General features: G+C 39.4%; 2 protein-coding genes across 2 annotated transcripts; one reads left to right on the top strand and one right to left on the bottom strand.

Annotated features, from left to right (window-relative positions):
* LOC131230700 (oleosin G-like) lies at window positions 1-734 on the bottom strand. Its single transcript, XM_058226631.1, has one exon. The coding sequence runs from the start codon at window positions 689-691 to the stop codon at window positions 194-196; it is 498 nt and encodes a 165-aa protein (XP_058082614.1). The 5' UTR covers window positions 692-734; the 3' UTR covers window positions 1-193.
* A 7,969-nt stretch (window positions 735-8,703) lies between these two features.
* On the top strand, window positions 8,704-17,444 carry LOC131237791 (uncharacterized protein At1g26090, chloroplastic). The gene is made up of 7 exons (XM_058235783.1): window positions 8,704-9,044; window positions 14,111-14,254; window positions 14,358-14,432; window positions 14,576-14,772; window positions 14,852-15,020; window positions 15,118-15,522; window positions 17,022-17,444. Exons 1-7 carry the CDS (start codon window positions 8,808-8,810, stop codon window positions 17,151-17,153), a joined length of 1,359 nt encoding a protein of 452 aa, XP_058091766.1. The 5' UTR covers window positions 8,704-8,807; the 3' UTR covers window positions 17,154-17,444.
* Window positions 17,445-19,245: the final 1,801 nt, after the last annotated feature.

Genomic DNA, 19,245 nt, shown 5'->3' with positions numbered 1-19,245 from the left:
TAATCAAATGGATCTTCCAAAAATCCATTTATATCTCATTCATACACCAAAAAACCCGTCAAAATGCATAGATCACAGCCATCAAAATGCATGCAACAATCGTTTCAAAGTCACATACCAAAATTCCCAAAAAAAAAAAAAAAACAGAGACAGGTTGATGAAAAGGACAAACAAAACTCACATATCTCACCGTTCAAGCACCAGGGGCTGCATCCTTCACCTTGCTCTGCAAATATCCACTATACTCCCTAGCATAGTCCTTCATATGGCTAGCCGTGTCAGCAATCCGGCTCCTCGCATAGTCTACACGGTCCGAGCCGGGCGGGTGCCACCCCCTCACGTACTTGTACGTCCATGAGACTCCTGCCAAGGCCACGAAAGCCATCGTGCACATCCACAAGAAGCCAGCGATGGCAATGAAGAGAACGGTCCCAGCTGGGACCCATATCGGACTGGATAGGATGATCAACGGCGTAAAGAAGATCAGAGCCAGGACAGTAGCGGTGAGTGTGAGGCCGGTGAGAAGGAGTAGGATCCCACCCGAGATTATGAGTGTCAAGAACCCGACTACTTGGGTTGAATTGGGTGTTTGGCCATGGAACCTCCTGAGGAATGCGGACCCTGATGGGTTTCTGGTAACTGGGCCTGGGCTTCTGGTAACTGGGCCTGGGCCAGGGTGACGGTCTGTCATTGCTAGAGGCTGTTGGAGAGAGGGAGGGATGGAGAGAGAGAGAGAGAGAGAGAGAGAGAGAGGGACTGAAATGGTTATAGAAAGATGGAATTTTGAGGTGGCCTTGACAGATGGGAAGAGAAACAGCATGCAAGGCTACAAGTGGTGACGCGGATTCGGTGGATCGGGGGAACTCCTGATGTTGGTGGATCCGTAACTGTGGAGCCCAACTTGATATATTCAGGCTATATCCACACCGTCCATACTTTTTTAAAGATCATTTTAAGGTATAAAGGAAAATATTAAGAGGAACCAAATCTAAGTTGGACCACAACACAGGAAAAATTGTTGATTGAATACCCACCGTTAAAAACTTCTAGGGGGTCTTTAAAGTTTTGGGTCAACCTGATATTTGTGTTTGCCCTCCATCCATGTCTGTGTGAGCTAATCAACAGTTTGGATGGAAAAATAAAATTACGGTGGGCACTGGGTAGTTTTTAATGGTGGGAGTTCAATCACCGATGTTTCCTATGTTGTGGTCTACCTGAGATTTTAATCTGCTTATTTTTGAGTTATCGCTATAAAATGATCTGGAAAAACGGATGGACGGCGTGGATATAAACAAATACACCAAGGTGGGCCCAATAGCCACGGATCCACCGAATCCGCGTCCTACGTCCACAAGTGGATGTAACTCACTTTGGACCGGTAGAACCGGATTCTCTTCATGTCACATTTGGACCAGTACATTGTCATCTGAGACCGTCCATCTAGTGGGCCTATCATGGATGCAACACGTTCTCTAAACACTGGCTATAAGAGATTCCTACCCATCTTTTTCCTTGAAAGATTTCTTGATTAGACCTTTGCTTTGAAGGTTACTGATCGGATGGCTAGGATCGTTCGATCTTTGTATGTTTCAGAAGATCTTTGAAAGATCTTCTGTAGGCGAAACGAGATGGACGGCGTCGGATGATAATTCGTCCTGACACGTGTAGGGTGGAGATATGGCTGTTCCATGCCCCGGCTCTACCGCCTGTACCGTTTTACTTCCCTCGGAGTTCGGAGCCTTGGGTTGAGCAATGACCTTTTCTTTCCTGCATTGGAACGGATCTGTGAGAGGATTAGGTGCGGCCCCTGTCTCACCAAACACGGTACGGCCCTTACCTTGGGTCCACTATGATGTATTTATTCGATATCCACACCGTCCAAAATTTTTAAAGATAAATTTATAGTATTATTTAAAGAAAAAATCCGATCGAAATCACATGTGGACCATACTAGAGGAAATAGTGGTGAATGACCATTAAAAACTTTTTGTCGAACACATAAGTATTGTATCAAGATGATATTGGTTTTAATACTTCATCCAGATCTTTGTGACCTTATAAACAGGTTGGATTTAAAATAAGCATTAGAAAAAAATTTATTGTAGACCACATGAAGTTTGTAACGGTGGAGCATTCAATCACTACTATTTCCAACAGTATTATCCACCTGAGATGGCTTTTTACCTGATTTATTTTCAGGTTTAGCCCTAAAATTATCTAAAAAAATGTATGGACGGAGTGGATATAGAATGGATGTATCAAGATGGGCCCCACTGTAAGTGCCGCGCCGTGTTGGCTACGGCCGGGACCGCACCTAATCCGCTCCCAGCGGATCTAGGGTCACGTGGGATGCACGTGACCACAGACAGGTTGCTGCGATGCTACTACTAGTCTATTCGCAGTGCGCGTTCGGTGTTTTTGGCTTGTGCAAGCGCGGCCAGCAGTTCACTGATCGAAACCGTTGGTATGGTTGGCGTTGTCCCCGATGGGCCATGTTCCAATAATATCCTCCTTCGAAAGATCGTAACCATCAATTTCATGCCAATCAGTGTTTAATATGGGCCCCTTCAATTTCATGCCAATTCGTGTTGAATATGGACCACTTTTGTATCTCTCCTTAACTCATACATTGCGGGCCACAGAAATTGAAAGTTTTTGAGTTCTCAATTGAAACTATTTTTTAGACATGATCGGTCCATCCACAAAAGTAAGATGAAATCCGATTAATGGTCACAATCACTGGACGATGGGCCACTTGTACGGAATGAAAACCAAAGGAGCCAACGCATTAAATTATTGATTGGACCTAATCTATTTGTGTGACTTAACTAAGGAGAAGATCATCTCACTTTTTGTGCTAGGCATGTTTATGGTAGTTCCTACCCTTTTCATGAGTGGATGTTCCCCACATTTTTTTAATGAAATTGTTGTTGTACGGTAGACTAAAAATGTTGGTGGTTAGATACTATCAAATTTTATTTTATTTTTTTTATTTTTGTTTAATGGATGGTAATTTGCAATTTAATCGAGTACAACATTTACATTTCACTGAAAATACAATCGGGATTATAAAGTTGCAAATGAATGGAGAATATATTTCCGAATAAGAAAAGGTATTTATAATCTAAAGAATGAACAATTGTAAACATGCAGTATGATGAGAGGAGCGTTTGAGAATAAACTATATAAATATGATTGAATATTGCATTTTAGCTCCCACAAGCATGTCATAAATTTAAAAGGGTTTATTTAGCCAATATGTATTGAGAAGAACTGTAAATATGATTGAATATTGCATTTTTTAGAATAAACTCATGATTAGTAGCATATGTACTGAGATGATCTGATGATTCAAGTAATTTATGTCATAAATGCTACTCTATAGGGGTCATAATAAGAATCTTATGCTGGATGGGTGATTATGGTCATCACTATTTCTAGATGATAAAAAAGAGTGAAAAGTTTTTCTTAAAAGCTTGCATTCAACTTAAAAATTCAAAGGTCCATATCATTTTTTGGAACATGATTAGTATCCCAAAGTTTATTATGATAGCACTATGTGTAAGTAGAAATATCGAAAATATGTCAATTTTAAAATTTTTAGAAATAAAATTACCTTCAATGTATAATCTTGATCATTTTTTATTACTACATATGATATATACATGGAAACAAAGGAAAGCTTATTAAAGATGTTGATTCTCAACTACAAGCGAAAAAAATATTATTATATGACCTCTAAATTTAGTGGATTAGGGCTTTTATGAACAAATAGATTTCTTTATGGCCAGGGTTAGAGAGCAGAAAAAGAAGCGTCTAGGACATAGCCTTACACCTATATTTAGAGAATAACTCATTATATTTCTTAATTAAGTTATTAGGAAGCCTTACACCTTCCTAATAATAATAATAATAAAATGCAAGCTACATAATTAAATTGAGAAAATTCGATATAAGATCTTTGAGACTACAATCCTCCTCAGGGAATGACATTACATAAAATCCCTAAATATACCATAAATTATTCATCATAATCTCCGGTCACTTTCCTAGACCATTGATCAAATCACTCTCACTTGGGCACATTGGATTCCATATGTACATGCACACAAAGTATAATGCTCCAAATGTGATGCACATTTATCAAGTTTTGATATTAAATGTATTTTATCTTTAGATACTTAATGATTAAAACCTATTGAAAATACTAATATAATGAGATAAGAATATTTTCACAATAATTCATAGTAAAATTCAACTGTCTATTTGATCAAGTGGCTTTAACAAGTTTCATCACATTATCACAATTGTGTGATTATCTATAATATTTCTCTAACCTATTTTCAGTGACCTGGTTTTAATTTAATTGCTTTCTTAGCATGCTTGTTATCTAATTGAATATTTGTGTATGGCCTTGAGAATGCACACCAAAATAGTGTTACATTATCATGCCTTTACTATATAGCATAGCGTGATAGGGACACAAAAATCATCTATAAGACTAGCATACTCGCACAATCCCTGAACTTGAATCAATCTTTCGCTTGTAGGCAATTGGTTCCATAGCATATGTGGCTTAGTGCACATATTATTATGAATGATTAAGCATCCATCATCTATGCGATCATCACATGGGATCCATCTGATCAATTAATAATCTATCTATGCTACAAAATAATCTTATAATAAGTGATTGATTATGAAGTCAATCATGATAATTTGTGTAAAATCTTATCCTAATTATTTAATAAATCAAGGAGGAGATACGTTTCATATATATAAACATATCAATATGCATCACTCATATTATATATATCATGCGATGGTTTATGTCATGTGAGAACCCGGCCAAGCCTTATATTAGCCACACCTCATCATGAAGGCCAATTTGAATATATATATATATATATATATATATATACATATATTATAATGAAATAATCACATTTATATATAAGCTCATAGGTAATAAAATCTTAATATAATACAATAGATAAATATGTACACGTGTCAATAATAGTATAATGGGCCCCACAAAATTTAACATTGAAAAGATGGATATTTATAGGTAATGTCCCTGCAGGGTTGACACATGTTGGCCAGCCCAAGTCATGACACAAGCAAAACATACTCAATCTAAACTTCCTTACAAGGTTAGCATGCATGTGCACATGTATTTATATCAATCGATTTGCTATTGCTAACTAGTAAAAATACTATAAGTAAGAGAAGAGCTTAGGTGCTCTATACATCGGAGCACTGGAAGTTATGGTGCTATAAGTTGCATTTAGATGGACAACCCAACCAATTAATTTGGGCCACCAATCACATATGGATGATTTGAAATACTTGAAGAAGAAAGATTTCCTGTTTAACGGAACATATATCATTGGCTCAATAGATGAGTGGACTTGCAGAACAGTAGTTGGATGGAATTGATTTCCATCAAGAACTGATGGCTTTCATACTTCAGCCAAAAATTTTATTTTTGGGCCGCACATTATCAAAGTTGGTTTATATGCTCTTTAAAATTTGGAATCATTTCAATTTATGGTGGCTTTAGTTTCAATTCGAGTGCTATTTCCTCCATGTGTGGTTGTAAGGTCTTATTGAATTGCTGCTTGTGGTTAGGGGTGGCAACTGGACAGCTGCCGGCCTTAAGTGGTTGGGCTATTTAACTTAGCCCAAGGACTAGTCTAATGCTTGAAACTTAGGCTGAGCTAGGCCAAGGCTAACAATGAATAGCGTGGAAAATTTTCTGAGTGTAATACTACAATAATCAAACACGGTTTTGTGGAGGTGCATCCAAACAAACAACTCGAAGTATATTTAGCTCAAGACCAAGTTCAGTTGTCAAGGATCTCTTTTGATTGCGCATCAAAACGAAGCCAATGCATATGGATTCTTACTCATGCCTCGGTGATGGACTCACACAAGTTTCAACACTAGGTGATGGGCTTGAGTATCTATTGTAATTAAAAAACTATTGTGGTGTGAATGCGTCGGTGTGGGTGTGAAAAATAAAAAATAAAAAATCACCGAACCCAATGCATATACTCAAAAGGGAATTTAAAAAAAAAATCAAAAAATCCCAAGCTTGCCTTTTCCATGGAGTTGACATTTTGGCGCTGATTTTAGTCAGCGGAAAATGAGATGGCAGTTTGCATAGGTTGCATCCAAATGCATTTGTATAAAATTGTGGACCTCTAGGCCTTGAGCAGCCTTTTGGAAAGTGCATCTAAACAGTTTCTAAGGAGGTGTTTGGATCTTAAGTTAGTAGGAAAATCTCATGTGAACTACATGATAGGAAATAGTAGTGATTGACCAATAAGAATTATTTGTGGGCCACAAAAGATTTAGATAAATTTGATATTTGTATTTTTACCTTTCATCCAAGCCTATTAATAACAAATTGGATGCCAAATAAACATTACCATGCGCCCTTGGAAATTTTTATAGCGGGCATTCAATCAACACTATTTCCTATAGCGTGGTCACACTATTTTCTATAGTATGGTATGCTCTCTGCTTCATTTTTGGGCTCAAACCTTAAATGAGCTAGCAAAATGGATGGATGGCCTGAATTTACCACACACATCAATACGGCCCCACAGGACCCTGCGCTGTTTGGTGAGGAGGGGGCCATACTTAAGTAGCTCCCCTTGAACATGTGCCATGCGTTCGGAATATAGTGAAGGTGTGCATGTGTGTCAACGCAATTTGGCCGGTGACCCAACACCAACCAGCTTGCTGGTGTCATAGCTCTGTGGGCCCACCATGATGTATGTATTTCATCCACGCCATCCATCCATTTTTCCAGCTTATCTGGGCTAAAATATGAATGGACTTTGAGTATACAATGAGCTGGAAGAATCCATACAGTGGACCTATATAGCTTTGCCACTAGCAAGCTGGCTGGTGCTGGGGACACCAGCCAATCGATGTTCGAGATTGAATGGTCATATATAGAGGTGTACGTCGAGTCGAACTGAGTTGAGCTAACCTCAGCTCAACTTGGCTCGAACACTAGCTGACCTCAGCTCAAACTCAGCTCGGTCCTCGAGCCTAATTGGCTAGCTCGGCAGCTCAGGCCATCTTGGGCCGAGTTCGAGCCAAGATCCAGCCGAGTTCGCCATTGAGGCATTTCCACAAATACTCGAACTGTAACTTCAAAAACCCACTATTTTACAAATAGAGGCAATGGTTTTACATGTGTTTTATCAAACACCTTATAAGTAACATAAAAACCAAAAAAAAAAAAAGAGAAGAGAGAAAATGTATTTATTTAATGTACATATCTTGCTTGCCCCTGGCCAGACCTTCCTTGTCACCAGCAAAACATTCCTTGCCACCAGCTACATTTCATTGAGTCGTTTTATCAAACAGTTGGTGAGCAATATCAATGGCAACTAACCGAGTCACCAAACTGGTTCAATCCGAGTTCGATTCGAGCTGGATTCAATCCGAGTTGAGTCGAAATCAGCTCGACTCAGCTCGAACTCAGCTTCAAACCGAGTTGAATCGAGCCTTTGTTTTTTCAAATAGAGTCGTGCGAGCTAACCGAACTAGCTCGGTTCGCGTACACCCCTAGTCACACATACAAAGCGTACGGAGGGCCATTCGCGTTAATTCGTCCCAGACAAGGGAGCGGGTTAGGTGCGGCCCGCCCAACGCAAGACGGTGTGGCCTTTACCGTGGGGCCCACTTTGATTATATAATCTATATCCACGCCGTACATCCGTTGTGCCAGATCATTTTAGACACAATCCCAAAAATTATTTAGATCCAAATCTCGGGTGGACCATACCGTAGGAAAACGTGGTGATTGACCGTTGAAAACCTTTCGTGGGTCACGAAAGCTTTGGATCAAGCTGATATTTAAATTTTCACTCCGTCCACTTATTCTGGAACTTATCAACAGGTGGGATGGAAAATTAAAATTACACAAAAAAATTCGGCGGGCCCGAAGAAGTTTTTAACGGTGGGCCATTCAATCACCACTGTTTCCTATGGTATGGTCTACATCAGATTTTCATCTGATTCATTTTTGAACTCACACGATAAAATGATCTGGCACAACGGATGGACAGCGTGGATATAGGCTGAATACATCAAGTGGACCCTCGGTAATGGCCGCACCGGACGCGGATTGGCTACTGACAGGTTGAGTAGAGAAACTCCTACTGAAGTGACGTCACCAAGTTCTGTGAAACCAGCATGATATATGTGTTGTATCCACACCGTTCATACATTTTGAGAGATCATTTTAGGGCATGATTACAAAGAATGAGGTAGATCCAAGGCTGGAGTGGACCCCACCGTTGAAAATATAGGGGAGAGTGACGCCTAGCGTTGAAACTTTCCTAAGGTCCACCGTGATGTTTATTTAAGATCCAAACTGTTCATATGTTAACGCAGATACGAAAGAAGGGAAAACACAAATATCAGGTTGATCGAAAACTTTGGTGGTCATTAGAACTTTTTAACGGTGGACGTCACTCTCCCCACTGTTTTCTGTGGTGGGGTCCACTCGAGATTTGGATCTGACTCTTTCTTTGGATCATGACCGAATATGATCTCTGCAAATGGATGAACGGTGCGGATACAAAACATACATCATGGTAGGGCCCACAGAACTACGTCTCTTCAGCGAGTCTCGCTACTCAACCTGTCACTGTCAGTAGCTAATTCGCGTCGGGCCGCACCTAATCCGCACCCCCAAGCAAGTGTCATTTTCCAGATTACCCATCCATGAGAAGGGCGCGAAATGCGCATTTTCTATCTCGTTTCAGCTCCAGTTAGAAAAAATGGCATTGGTTATTTATCCTGTCTCTTCTTCTCCATCTATTCTCCATCGAAACCCTAACAATCTCCTTCTCAGAAACCCAAATCTCCTTCGATTCCGCTGCAGAAAAGATCGCAGAAGAGATCAAGCTCCGTTCATGGCAGCCTCCTCTGATCGTCCCCCGAAATCGACGAAGCTGGTGACTTTTTTAGGTAAAGGAGGTTCTGGAAAGACTACTTCTGCTCTCCTAGCCGCTCAGGTACTTTTCTCCTCGAAACTCAGACTTCGATATCTTCGTTTTTATCGATCTAGGGTTTCATGATCTTGAGTTAGATTTGAGATCGACCTTGTCTTTTAATTTTTATTTTTGAACTGAATTGTTGATTATTTAGTGTATTAGTGGCATTATCGATTTGAACTCTGTTTCAATATCTAGCTAGGATTTGGATTTATCTGCTTTGATATCCAGTTGAAGTTGGTTACGGTATGAATTGGCTATACAGAAAGGGACTGTTAGCGGCACTTCTGCACTGTAACGGAATCATGGGCCCCATTGTGGATATGGCATAGGATGAAACCATACTGATCAGATGATCTTAATTATCTAGTCTCAGCTGTTCAATTTGGACTGCAGGCAGTTTTCTTTTTTATTTGTGCATTTGATGACCATCGATTGGACAGTGAAGATCATTTGAAAGATGTCATTTTGAGCAATGCCCCATCCATAGTGGCCACGATTAGGACAATTTAGATTGAAATAGATTGCATGTCACTCGCTGCTAGTCACAGTAAAAGTTTCAAGGAAGCTGATTCAGTGATTAGTGAAGTCAATGTCTGAGAAACAGATCCAGCGGAGATGGACAATTTTACATGTACTTACGTGCCATTGATGCTCCCTTATGGTGTGAGGCAGCATGTTTAGTGTCAAATCCATGGCATGAACAGCTGTGACCGAAATTTCGGAATCTGGCAAGTGACTCGAGCATGGAACAACAGAAACCTCTGGAAATGGCAAATCTGTGTACAACTCTAGCGACGATCAAACCCACCTTCAAAATCAAAGAACAAGAGAAAGGAAATCTACCCTCTTTTTCTTCCTCATATCTCCCTTAGAGAGAACTCTAGTGCTATTCATTCAACATTGACAATCCAATAACATTCCCATACATGGCTTATATAATAATAGCATTCTCCAAATCTCCCAAATCTAGAGATTCTCCAAAAGAAAAATAAATAAATAAATAAAATCTCTCGATGACAATTGAGAAACATGAAACACCTTCTAATTAAGGATTCTTAAAAGAGAAATCAACTAGGTTTTGCTAATTGTAGACATTTCAAAAAAGGAAAAGAATTATCTCTACTAACTATACACTACTAAATGCAGTGTTTTAAATAGCTACGCTGTGTAGCATGTAGCGTAGCCTTAACCTACATACTCATGAAAGTAGCTTAAGTCGCATGTAACCTACGCAACATTATAATTTGCATGCGTTACATACTATATAGACTACGTTACACGCTACATGGCTCACATTACAAGTTATTTTTCACTACAACATTAAAATAAATTAATGTTTTCAATGATTTGCTACAATTTTCTATTTTCAATTTTAAAAAAAGTTAATCTTTTCAATGCTTTTACTAAAAATAATGTAAGTAACAGTATTAATCAGTTTTGTTGCTCTTTCTCTACCTTTATACTTAATGATTATCCTTTCCTATTACTTTAGGTTGCTTTTGGTTGCACCAAACATCATGAAATTTTGTTAAATTTCATTATTAATCAGCCTAATTTTATGAGTATCATGAAATTGGTGCAACCAAGCTCATTCTTGATCAAAAAATCTAGTAGCATGTAGCTTATGCCTCACGCTATGTAGCTTATACCTCACACTATGTAGCTTATAACTCATGCTATGCAGCTTATGCCTCATGCTATGTAGCTTATACCTCATGCTATGTAGCTTACACCTCACACTTTAGAAGGGCGTATACCACGCTACATGCTATTCACTATTTAAAATACCACTACTAATTATAGACACGCAATAGATAAGAACCAAGAGAGAATCTCTCAGTAAAAGGTCTAATAAGAGAATGCCTAGAGAGAGATGAGAGAAGATCCTCATCCCATCCTAAGCTGCTGTGTGCCTCATGTCCATGAAAGGTGGGGATTGCACATCGCTTTCCAACTGTTGATGTCCCCCGGTCGAAGCATGATGATCCACACATGATTCCACATGAAGCTAGACCATTGATTTTGTTGATTGTGCCACTGATGATCAAATGGTGAAGTGAGTTATGGGCCCAATTTCCGCTGCATCAGACTCCCATGATTGAAAAGTACTCGTCCTTAAGTCTTGTTTTCTAGAAGTCTGTATAACACCATATATCATATTGCTGGAGTTGAGTGTGACGTACCTCATAGGCAAGAAATGCAATTAAGTTTGCTTAAGGAATCCTTCTCACAACTCATCTTCAAAAGACTTTATGAAAGGCAATGGTGTTGCTGTAAACTCATCGGACTTGGCCGTAACAATCGCAATGTGCTCATCCAAATCGGCAAGAATGAGAACAACTGCATGCAACTGACTCTCTTCACTGAGAGTCATGCCAACTTCCTTTGGCTCTTTGTTGAAGATTGGATCTCCAATGGCATTGTGATTCTCAACACCTTTCTCATGGAAAATTAGATTTGGAATGATGTTCATATACTCATGTTCCTTCTCAAAGATTGGAGCTGCGTCGAGATCCAACTCGTTAACATGTACATCAGGCACCACTTCATGAACTACATCTAAAAAGGTTTGTGGAATCTCAATGTCGATGCAAGGGCCGAAGACTTCCACAGTTTTGTCCATCAATCGTTAGACGACACTTGCGGGCTAATGGCTTCATGACCAATGTGGCTCAATCTTTAGGTGTCAAGTTGCTCTATTTGCAACACAATCTCATTTACTTGATGTTGTAGCATTTGAGCTTGATGAGTTGGGTCAACTTCTTGATTATTTGCTCTATGAGGTCATTCTTCTTATCTCTTGTATCAAGAGTATATTGTCATCAACCCGTAACTTGTGGGACCAAGGAGATGTATGGTCTTGATTAGTTTGATTTGGAAGGTTGTCATGGGATTATTGATGATTTGATGGCTTTATGAGATAAGGTGCATGCTTTTGTTCAGATGGTATTTTGTTGTGGCATAAAGGAAATGGAAATTGTCTGGATTAGGTAACCTAGATTATGCAATTGATAGAACATGCATGCTCTAGGCATCAACTGACCATCATGAAGAACTTCAGTGATGTTAAGGCGATCCGTCAAATACATGTAGAGGATAGATGTGACCAACCCTCTGTAGTGCTTAGATGATGCTCAGCGAGCACAATTGTAATTCATCAAACCTTCTTAGAAATTTGCACGAGCTAAACAAATTTTGAACACTTGGCATGCATCTCTACAGGTATCCAACCTTTGGAGAAACTTGGGCTAATAACGCAACCCGTCAAATGGAATGATTGGATCTCCAACAGTCTCCCTCTGGTGACCTCAGATCTGACTAGGTAATAAATCCAACCTGTTGTTCACCGGCAATCAAACTTGCTCTGCTTAAATTAAGCAAATCTGTGCAGAACTCTGATAATTTCGTGCTCCGTTTGTGGATCTGACAATTTTGTTAAATGGTCAACAAGCACAATCTCTGTAGAAATCTGTGCGAGTTAAGCAACTTTTTGAACCCTTTGCATGCATTTCTACAAACACCCAACTTTTGGAGAAACTTTGGCTAATTTTGCATCCTGCCTAATGGAATGATTGGAACTGCAGTAGGCTTCCTTCAGTAACCTTGGATCTGGTTAAGCAATCTGTCATATGCCAGCTATCAAACTTGCTCTAAATATGAACTGAAGCAACACAGGTACCTGCGGAATCCACAGCAAGACCAACTACAATCGAAGTTTTTGAATTTGGTAAACAACTTGAGCACTGAAGAACATAAACCTCTGAAAATGTGCAATCTAGCAATGGTTGAAGAACCCAAATTCAAAATCAAAGAGCAAGAGAAGGAATGCCCGTTTCTTCATCTTATTCTCTCATAGAAAACTCTAATTATATACATTCAACATCAGTAATCCAATAGCAATCCCTTAGATGGCTTTTATAGAAAATAATCTTCACATCTCCTAAATCCTGAGACTACTAAAAAAAGGAGAACAAACTCTCTCAATGACACGTTACTAATTGAGGACTCGTAAAAGAGAAACCAATTAGGTTTGCTAATAGTAAACATTTCAAAGAAGGAATACACGCGCGCGCACACACACACACACACGCACACATACTAACTATATGCTTCTAATTATAAACTCTTAAAAAATAGGAACCAAGAAAGAAGATCTCTCAATTAAAAAAGTCCAACAAGAGAATATCTTAAAAAATTTTGAGAGAAGTTCATCCTCCCATCCTAAGGCTTGTATGTGTCACATGTCCATCAAAGGTGGGGTCCACATGATTAGTGTCCAGCTTTTGATGCCCTTTAGGGTCACAGATGATGATCCGCACATGATTCCCCATGAACCTTGATTTTAGGGAGTGAGATGAATCTTGGGCCCAAATGCTGCTGCATCACAGAGTCACAATGTAGCAAACTCGCACTACAATCACTATTTCAAGAAAAGATAACGATTTTGACTATGAGTGTTGCCAATGGGCCAGGCTTGGGCCTAGGAAACTCAAATTTAGGCCTGGCCTGCCAACCTGTTTAAAATCGAGGCTGAAGCAACTCCAGGCCCAGCACATTGACAGCCCTGATTTCCATTGCATACAGGAGAGCTAATCAAGACATTTAAAAATGGTTTCAAATGAATACTGCTGTGCATATGGTCAAGTTGATATGCTATTCTGATTCAATCAAAGCAAATTTTTAATTCAGAACAATGATGTAATCTTTCTTTTCGCTTCTTTTCTTTTAATTGTTGTGAAAAAAATCATGTAGATCTACCAAGGTTCGTGTTTTCTATTTCAAGATCCACTTTTGTTTTCGAATTCATGCTGTGACTGCTTGATAACCATAATCAAATTCACCTCATTTTCTTGAATTTTGAACTAGCACTTTGAGAAATGATAGGGGTAGACCCCTTGCACTGAAAAAAACAAAAAAGACACCTGCACCAGATAGAATGTCTATCCCTTTCTCGATGGAGGGTCCTCACTACATCATATACCAATTATGTTTACAAGTTCTTCCTATTCTTTTCCGTTCTTTCTTTTTTACTTTCTTTCATCTTTTTGGCTTAGAATGACACTGAATTAATTTTTAATTCTCAGTATTATGCAAAGCTGGGATTGCATACATGCTTGGTCATACATTCTCAAGACCCAACTGCTGAATACCTGATGGGCTGCAAGATTGGAACTTCTCCTACGGTATTCAGTGACAATCTTTCGGCTGTTAGGTTAGAAACCACCAAGGTATGCACTTCTTGCATTTTCTTCTGCTTTGACTCCTTTTGAGTTAATATGTTGAATGGGTATGGACACAAATGGGATTTATTTATCTATTTATTAAATATAGATGCTTCTTGAACCTCTCAATCGGATGAAGAAAGCCGATGCTCGTCTTAATTTGACCCAAGGAGTTCTTCAAGGGGTGGGTATTCAAAATTTTATTTTCATTAGGTTAGAAACAGTAGGGCTTCCATTTCAATTTTTCCACGTCTGTAGAAGGACGTAACACAGCTCCGTTTCTTTTCTTTGTAGAGGGCTTTGTTTATGCATCTTATCATATGATAGGTGGTGGGAGAAGAGCTTGGGGTGCTACCGGGGATGGATTCAGTTCTTTCAGTTATAGAGATTGAGAAACTTGTAGGATTTCGTGGAGGGGCTGCAAGTGGAAGAAATAACTCACAAGAAAAGTTTGATATAATTGTATATGACGGAATTAGCTCTGAGGAGACATTACGGATGATTGGTGCGGCTGAGAGAGCAAGGTAGGGCCTCTCTATCTCCACATTGACCTGCCCCGTTTACCATTAGATTGTACCAAGAATGACATGTAAACATCTGCAGATGGTATCTGAAATATTTCCGGAGCATAGCTGAAAAGACCGATCTTGGGAGGTTGACTTCTCCTTCTCTCATGAAACTTGCAGATGAGACTCTAGGGTTCAATGGTGGGTTTGGCACGGATGTGGGAACAACTGCACAAATATGGGATGATGTAGAAGGAATTCTAGAGGTATTACTATAGTTACATACGTCTTTCCATTCAATATTTTGCCTCGCAGTTGTTATATTTACTAATCAGCTGCCATTATTGGCTTTATGTTTTGCAGAAAACATCAGCTGCATTCACTGAACCATTGAAGTTCAGCTGCTACCTTGTTATGGATCCAAGCAATGCAAGATCTATCACTTGTGCATTACGTTATTGGGGATGCGCAATCCAAGCAGGAGCACAAATTTCTGGAGCCTTTGGTTTTGCTCCGGAATCATGCATACAGTCAGTGGAAGCTGCTCAGAAGAAGATTGCACCCCTACCTTTTGCGCTTCTGCCACATTTTTCAATGGATTCATCTGTAGATTGGAATGCAACCCTCAAAGTTCTTGGTAAAAGTGCACAGAGCCTCCTTTCTACGGCAGGCAACTGTTGCCAGTCATCAGTCAAATTCAACCACGCCCAGAAGTCAGTGACCCTTTTCATGCCAGGCTTTGATAAGTCAGAAATCAAGCTATTCCAAGTATGTCCATGTCCTCTCATTTAAGAACTTCATCTTCTGAAATCATGTATTAGAATACTAGTTTCGGTGTGTCCAACTCAGTCTGCACGAAGTCCTAGCATGCCAATCTTACTATGATCTGGACAGGTCTTATTGATTATTGAGTTGGTCTGGATACGTGCGATAAGGGACGAATCACACACAAATTCAACTAGTTGGAATGAGTTGCTAGGAATTCATCTGATGCAGGACTCTTTTCTGGATTGGGCCCTTGAATTGTCTCTACCAAGATGACTTGGTATCTTGATGATATTTTAAACCATTCTCAGGAAATCCCATACTTCCTAATGTCTTTCTACCTGTTTTTTTTTTTCATTCGATAGAATGATCTTTTGGGCTGGGATAAGGCTATGATGATCATCATGATGATATAATGGTTTATTGAAACCAAGAATATAATTACAGAAATGTACTCCAATGTTATCTACTGCATAGGAGTAGAATCTCATATTATCGTTGGTCTTAACAGTAATTGATTATTTTCAACAACATTGGGATTAAGTCTAGCGGGCCCCATGGCCTCCGCATCTGATTTGCTTGCTGAAGTGGTGGTTTCCTCCACTCAATTGCTGTTATGAAAGTGTAGGAAGCAAAAGCAAACACACCCAAATTTGCAATTAAGTGGAAAAAAATGCTCTGCTTTAGTGCAGCAAGTCTAAAGTAGACGGCACAAGGTCTGCCGATTAGGCTTAATCCTGATTTGCAGGATCCCCTCCCCAAATGCACTGTTATGTAAACTGGTTCTTCTTTCTACATCACTGATCACTACATTTACAGAACGTCTAATTCCTGATTCATACTGAGAAACTGCTCATGCCTTCATATTCCTCTCACATCAATTCCACATTCTTCTCTCCATGGTGTATTTCAATATACATCCATAAACATAGAGAAATAATCCAATGCTTTGATAACAGTAGTCATGCCATCATGAGATGTGTTTTGATGTGTGGGGAGTCCATTCAATTGATCTGGATTATACATTATGGTTGAGCCAAGTCTTCAAGTTCCACTCAACAGAAATCCTAGCGATTTGGCAATCATAATGATCCAATGAGTGACCTACTAAATCGACATTCAGGATTGTGGGGAATGGTGGGTCCAATCATCAATCTGAACCATCTTTTTGGTATAGCCTCAAAAAGATTGTTTATGGTTTCCAAAGAATCACTTCCAGATCCTAACCATCCTATCGGTGGTTTAGAGGGCCAACAATAGGATAGAGACATGGTGACCCATGAAGTGCGTGCTTGACTGAACAGATCAATTGATTGAACTGTCAAATGCATCCAAATGCAATTGTAGCACTACACGTGCATTGCTAGTATAATCTCCAAACTCCTCAACTACATGATCCCCATGAATGGATGTGTTTTACCTGCAGTATTGGGTCTCTGCTCAGGATTGTGATTTTTTACTATGGGCTGTTGATTTTTTTACTTTTGGATTGTAAATTGCAGTATAGGGGCGGGTCCGAGCTGTTGGTGGAAGCAGGGGACCAAAGACGTGTCATCTGTCTGCCTCCCGGGATTCAAGGAAAGGTGGGTGGTGCCAAGTACAGTGATAGAAGCCTTGTAATCACACTGCGGTAGAAGATTTTGTAGATTACTCAGCTTCAAGATTTTTTACCAAGCAAACATACCAGGTCTGGCTTAGAGAGAGCTCATGTACCATGTGCGGCAGTGGTGGCCTGACCATAGTATATATTATTGCAGTGTCTTCAACATAACTTCTTCCTGAAGAGAAGTCATTGAGCTCTTTCTAGAAGCTGCAAATCTATTGTAATGTAATGCCAGGTGAATTATTTAGGTCCTTGAATGGAGGTAGGTGTTCTCCAATGTTCATCAATATCATCCATCACGCCCCTCGCCCTTCAATTTATAGTCTGCCTCTTCATGAGGTTTACTGCAAAATCCACACCAATTACATGCCCCCAAATTCCACCCTAGTTGAGTTTCCAAATGTTAGGGCCTGTATGGCAGAGGCCTAAAAATAAAATCCTTCATACTAGAGGATTTGAAAGAAAATGGGTGAATTACTTTTTTTGAGCTCCCCGGAGATTTGCACAAGTAAACAAAAGCACCGTTAGATACATGTCTCCCATACCTGTGTCACACTAATGATTCTCCAAAACAATCTAGTTATCGGCTACATCACTAAAACCACACCATTGTGATCCTTACGCCTTTAGCTCACCCAAGGCTCAAAATTTTCTCTCTTTTTTTAAATTTTATTTTTGCTAAATTATATATTTCAATGAGCTTATTATATTCATTCGATTAAATATCACATATGTACATATGTACACTGCTTTAAGATATTAAAGCTGATTTGAGATATCATAAACATTCCTATGAATATATTGAAAAATTCTGAGCATTCCAATGGCACGTGCAACACACATGAAGAGATAAAAGAAGAGAGGGATAATGTGACGCTGATTGCCCGGACCCCGTCATCCTCGGTGACTTGACGCTCTGGGGCCGACCTTGATGTATATCTTTTATCCACGTTGTTATTTTAGGGCAAGGGCTAAAACATGAGGCATATCTTTGTCAATCTTCGAGGCAATCTGCTGGGGAAAAAGGAGAGTGGGTGTGGCCTAAAGAAGTAAAAGCGCATAAATAACCTTTAGAAACTACCTCTTCTTTAGCTAATGATAAGGGTAAAATTGTCCAAATGCTTATCAACAAGCAAGAATATAAGTTGTTGCATGCTTTTTGCCAGCGAATCTATATTCTACCTAATAACACCCAACCTTCCATGGTCAAATCCAATGAATGGAATGCTGCCACTAGAAAAGACATCTTGGACCGATAGAGAGAAATTATAAGGATCAAATGGATATCTTTGTCAGAGACACGTCACGCCAGGAGTACTACAATGCCTGGAGATGTACGCATGGTGGAAACTTTAGAGGCGGTCGTTCTTTCAGCGACATGTGGCTAAAGAATACAGGTCACATGTATGCAGAGCTTCTAAAGAACACGCGTATGCCCACGTAATGCTAAGACGGTGATGCATACCGACACATTGCCAGATATGATTAGCCACGCACGTATGAAAACTTGTTAGTGGTGCGGTAAGAAGGGTAAGCCATCGGGAATTAAAAATGTAAATAGATGCAACAACAAACTGGTTGGTTGGCCTCACTCTAAATTAGAATCATAGTTAGCCAAGATCACTAATTAATCGGCCGACTAATCACCTAAGTAAAGGAGAGAATACAAAAAGTCACATTTTATCTAAGTTTATAAAAGCAATAGAGAATGAAGAGTTCCAGGCCCTTGCCAATCCAAACACATAAATTTCTTGTTAAGCACAATACTGCCTATCTTATCCTTGTCATCTCATATAGATGCCTATATTAGTTTAGCCTAGTTTAATCTCTCCACTTCTGTCCATCTATTAGTGTAGATTTAGTTTAGCTTCATTCACTTCCATCCCGTGCATCATTATGATAAGTTGGAATTAGTTTAGTTATTTAGCAACGACTTTGTTGTTGGAACCCAAAATTTTAAGTTCTTAGTGATTTCTCTAGGCCACAACCAATTGGCCAAGCTATGACTGTCTCTCAACCGTCCAAGTTTAGATGACCTTCAAACACTCATGGCCTTTTTGCCTGGAAGAATTGCCACTATAATTTTTATTTGCCTTATTCATTTATTGCCAATTGTACTGCAT

This window comes from Magnolia sinica, chromosome 2, assembly GCF_029962835.1.
Source record: "Magnolia sinica isolate HGM2019 chromosome 2, MsV1, whole genome shotgun sequence".
NCBI classification, from domain to species: Eukaryota; Viridiplantae; Streptophyta; class Magnoliopsida; order Magnoliales; family Magnoliaceae; genus Magnolia; species Magnolia sinica.
This window is presented reverse-complemented; position numbering and strand designations above follow the sequence as displayed.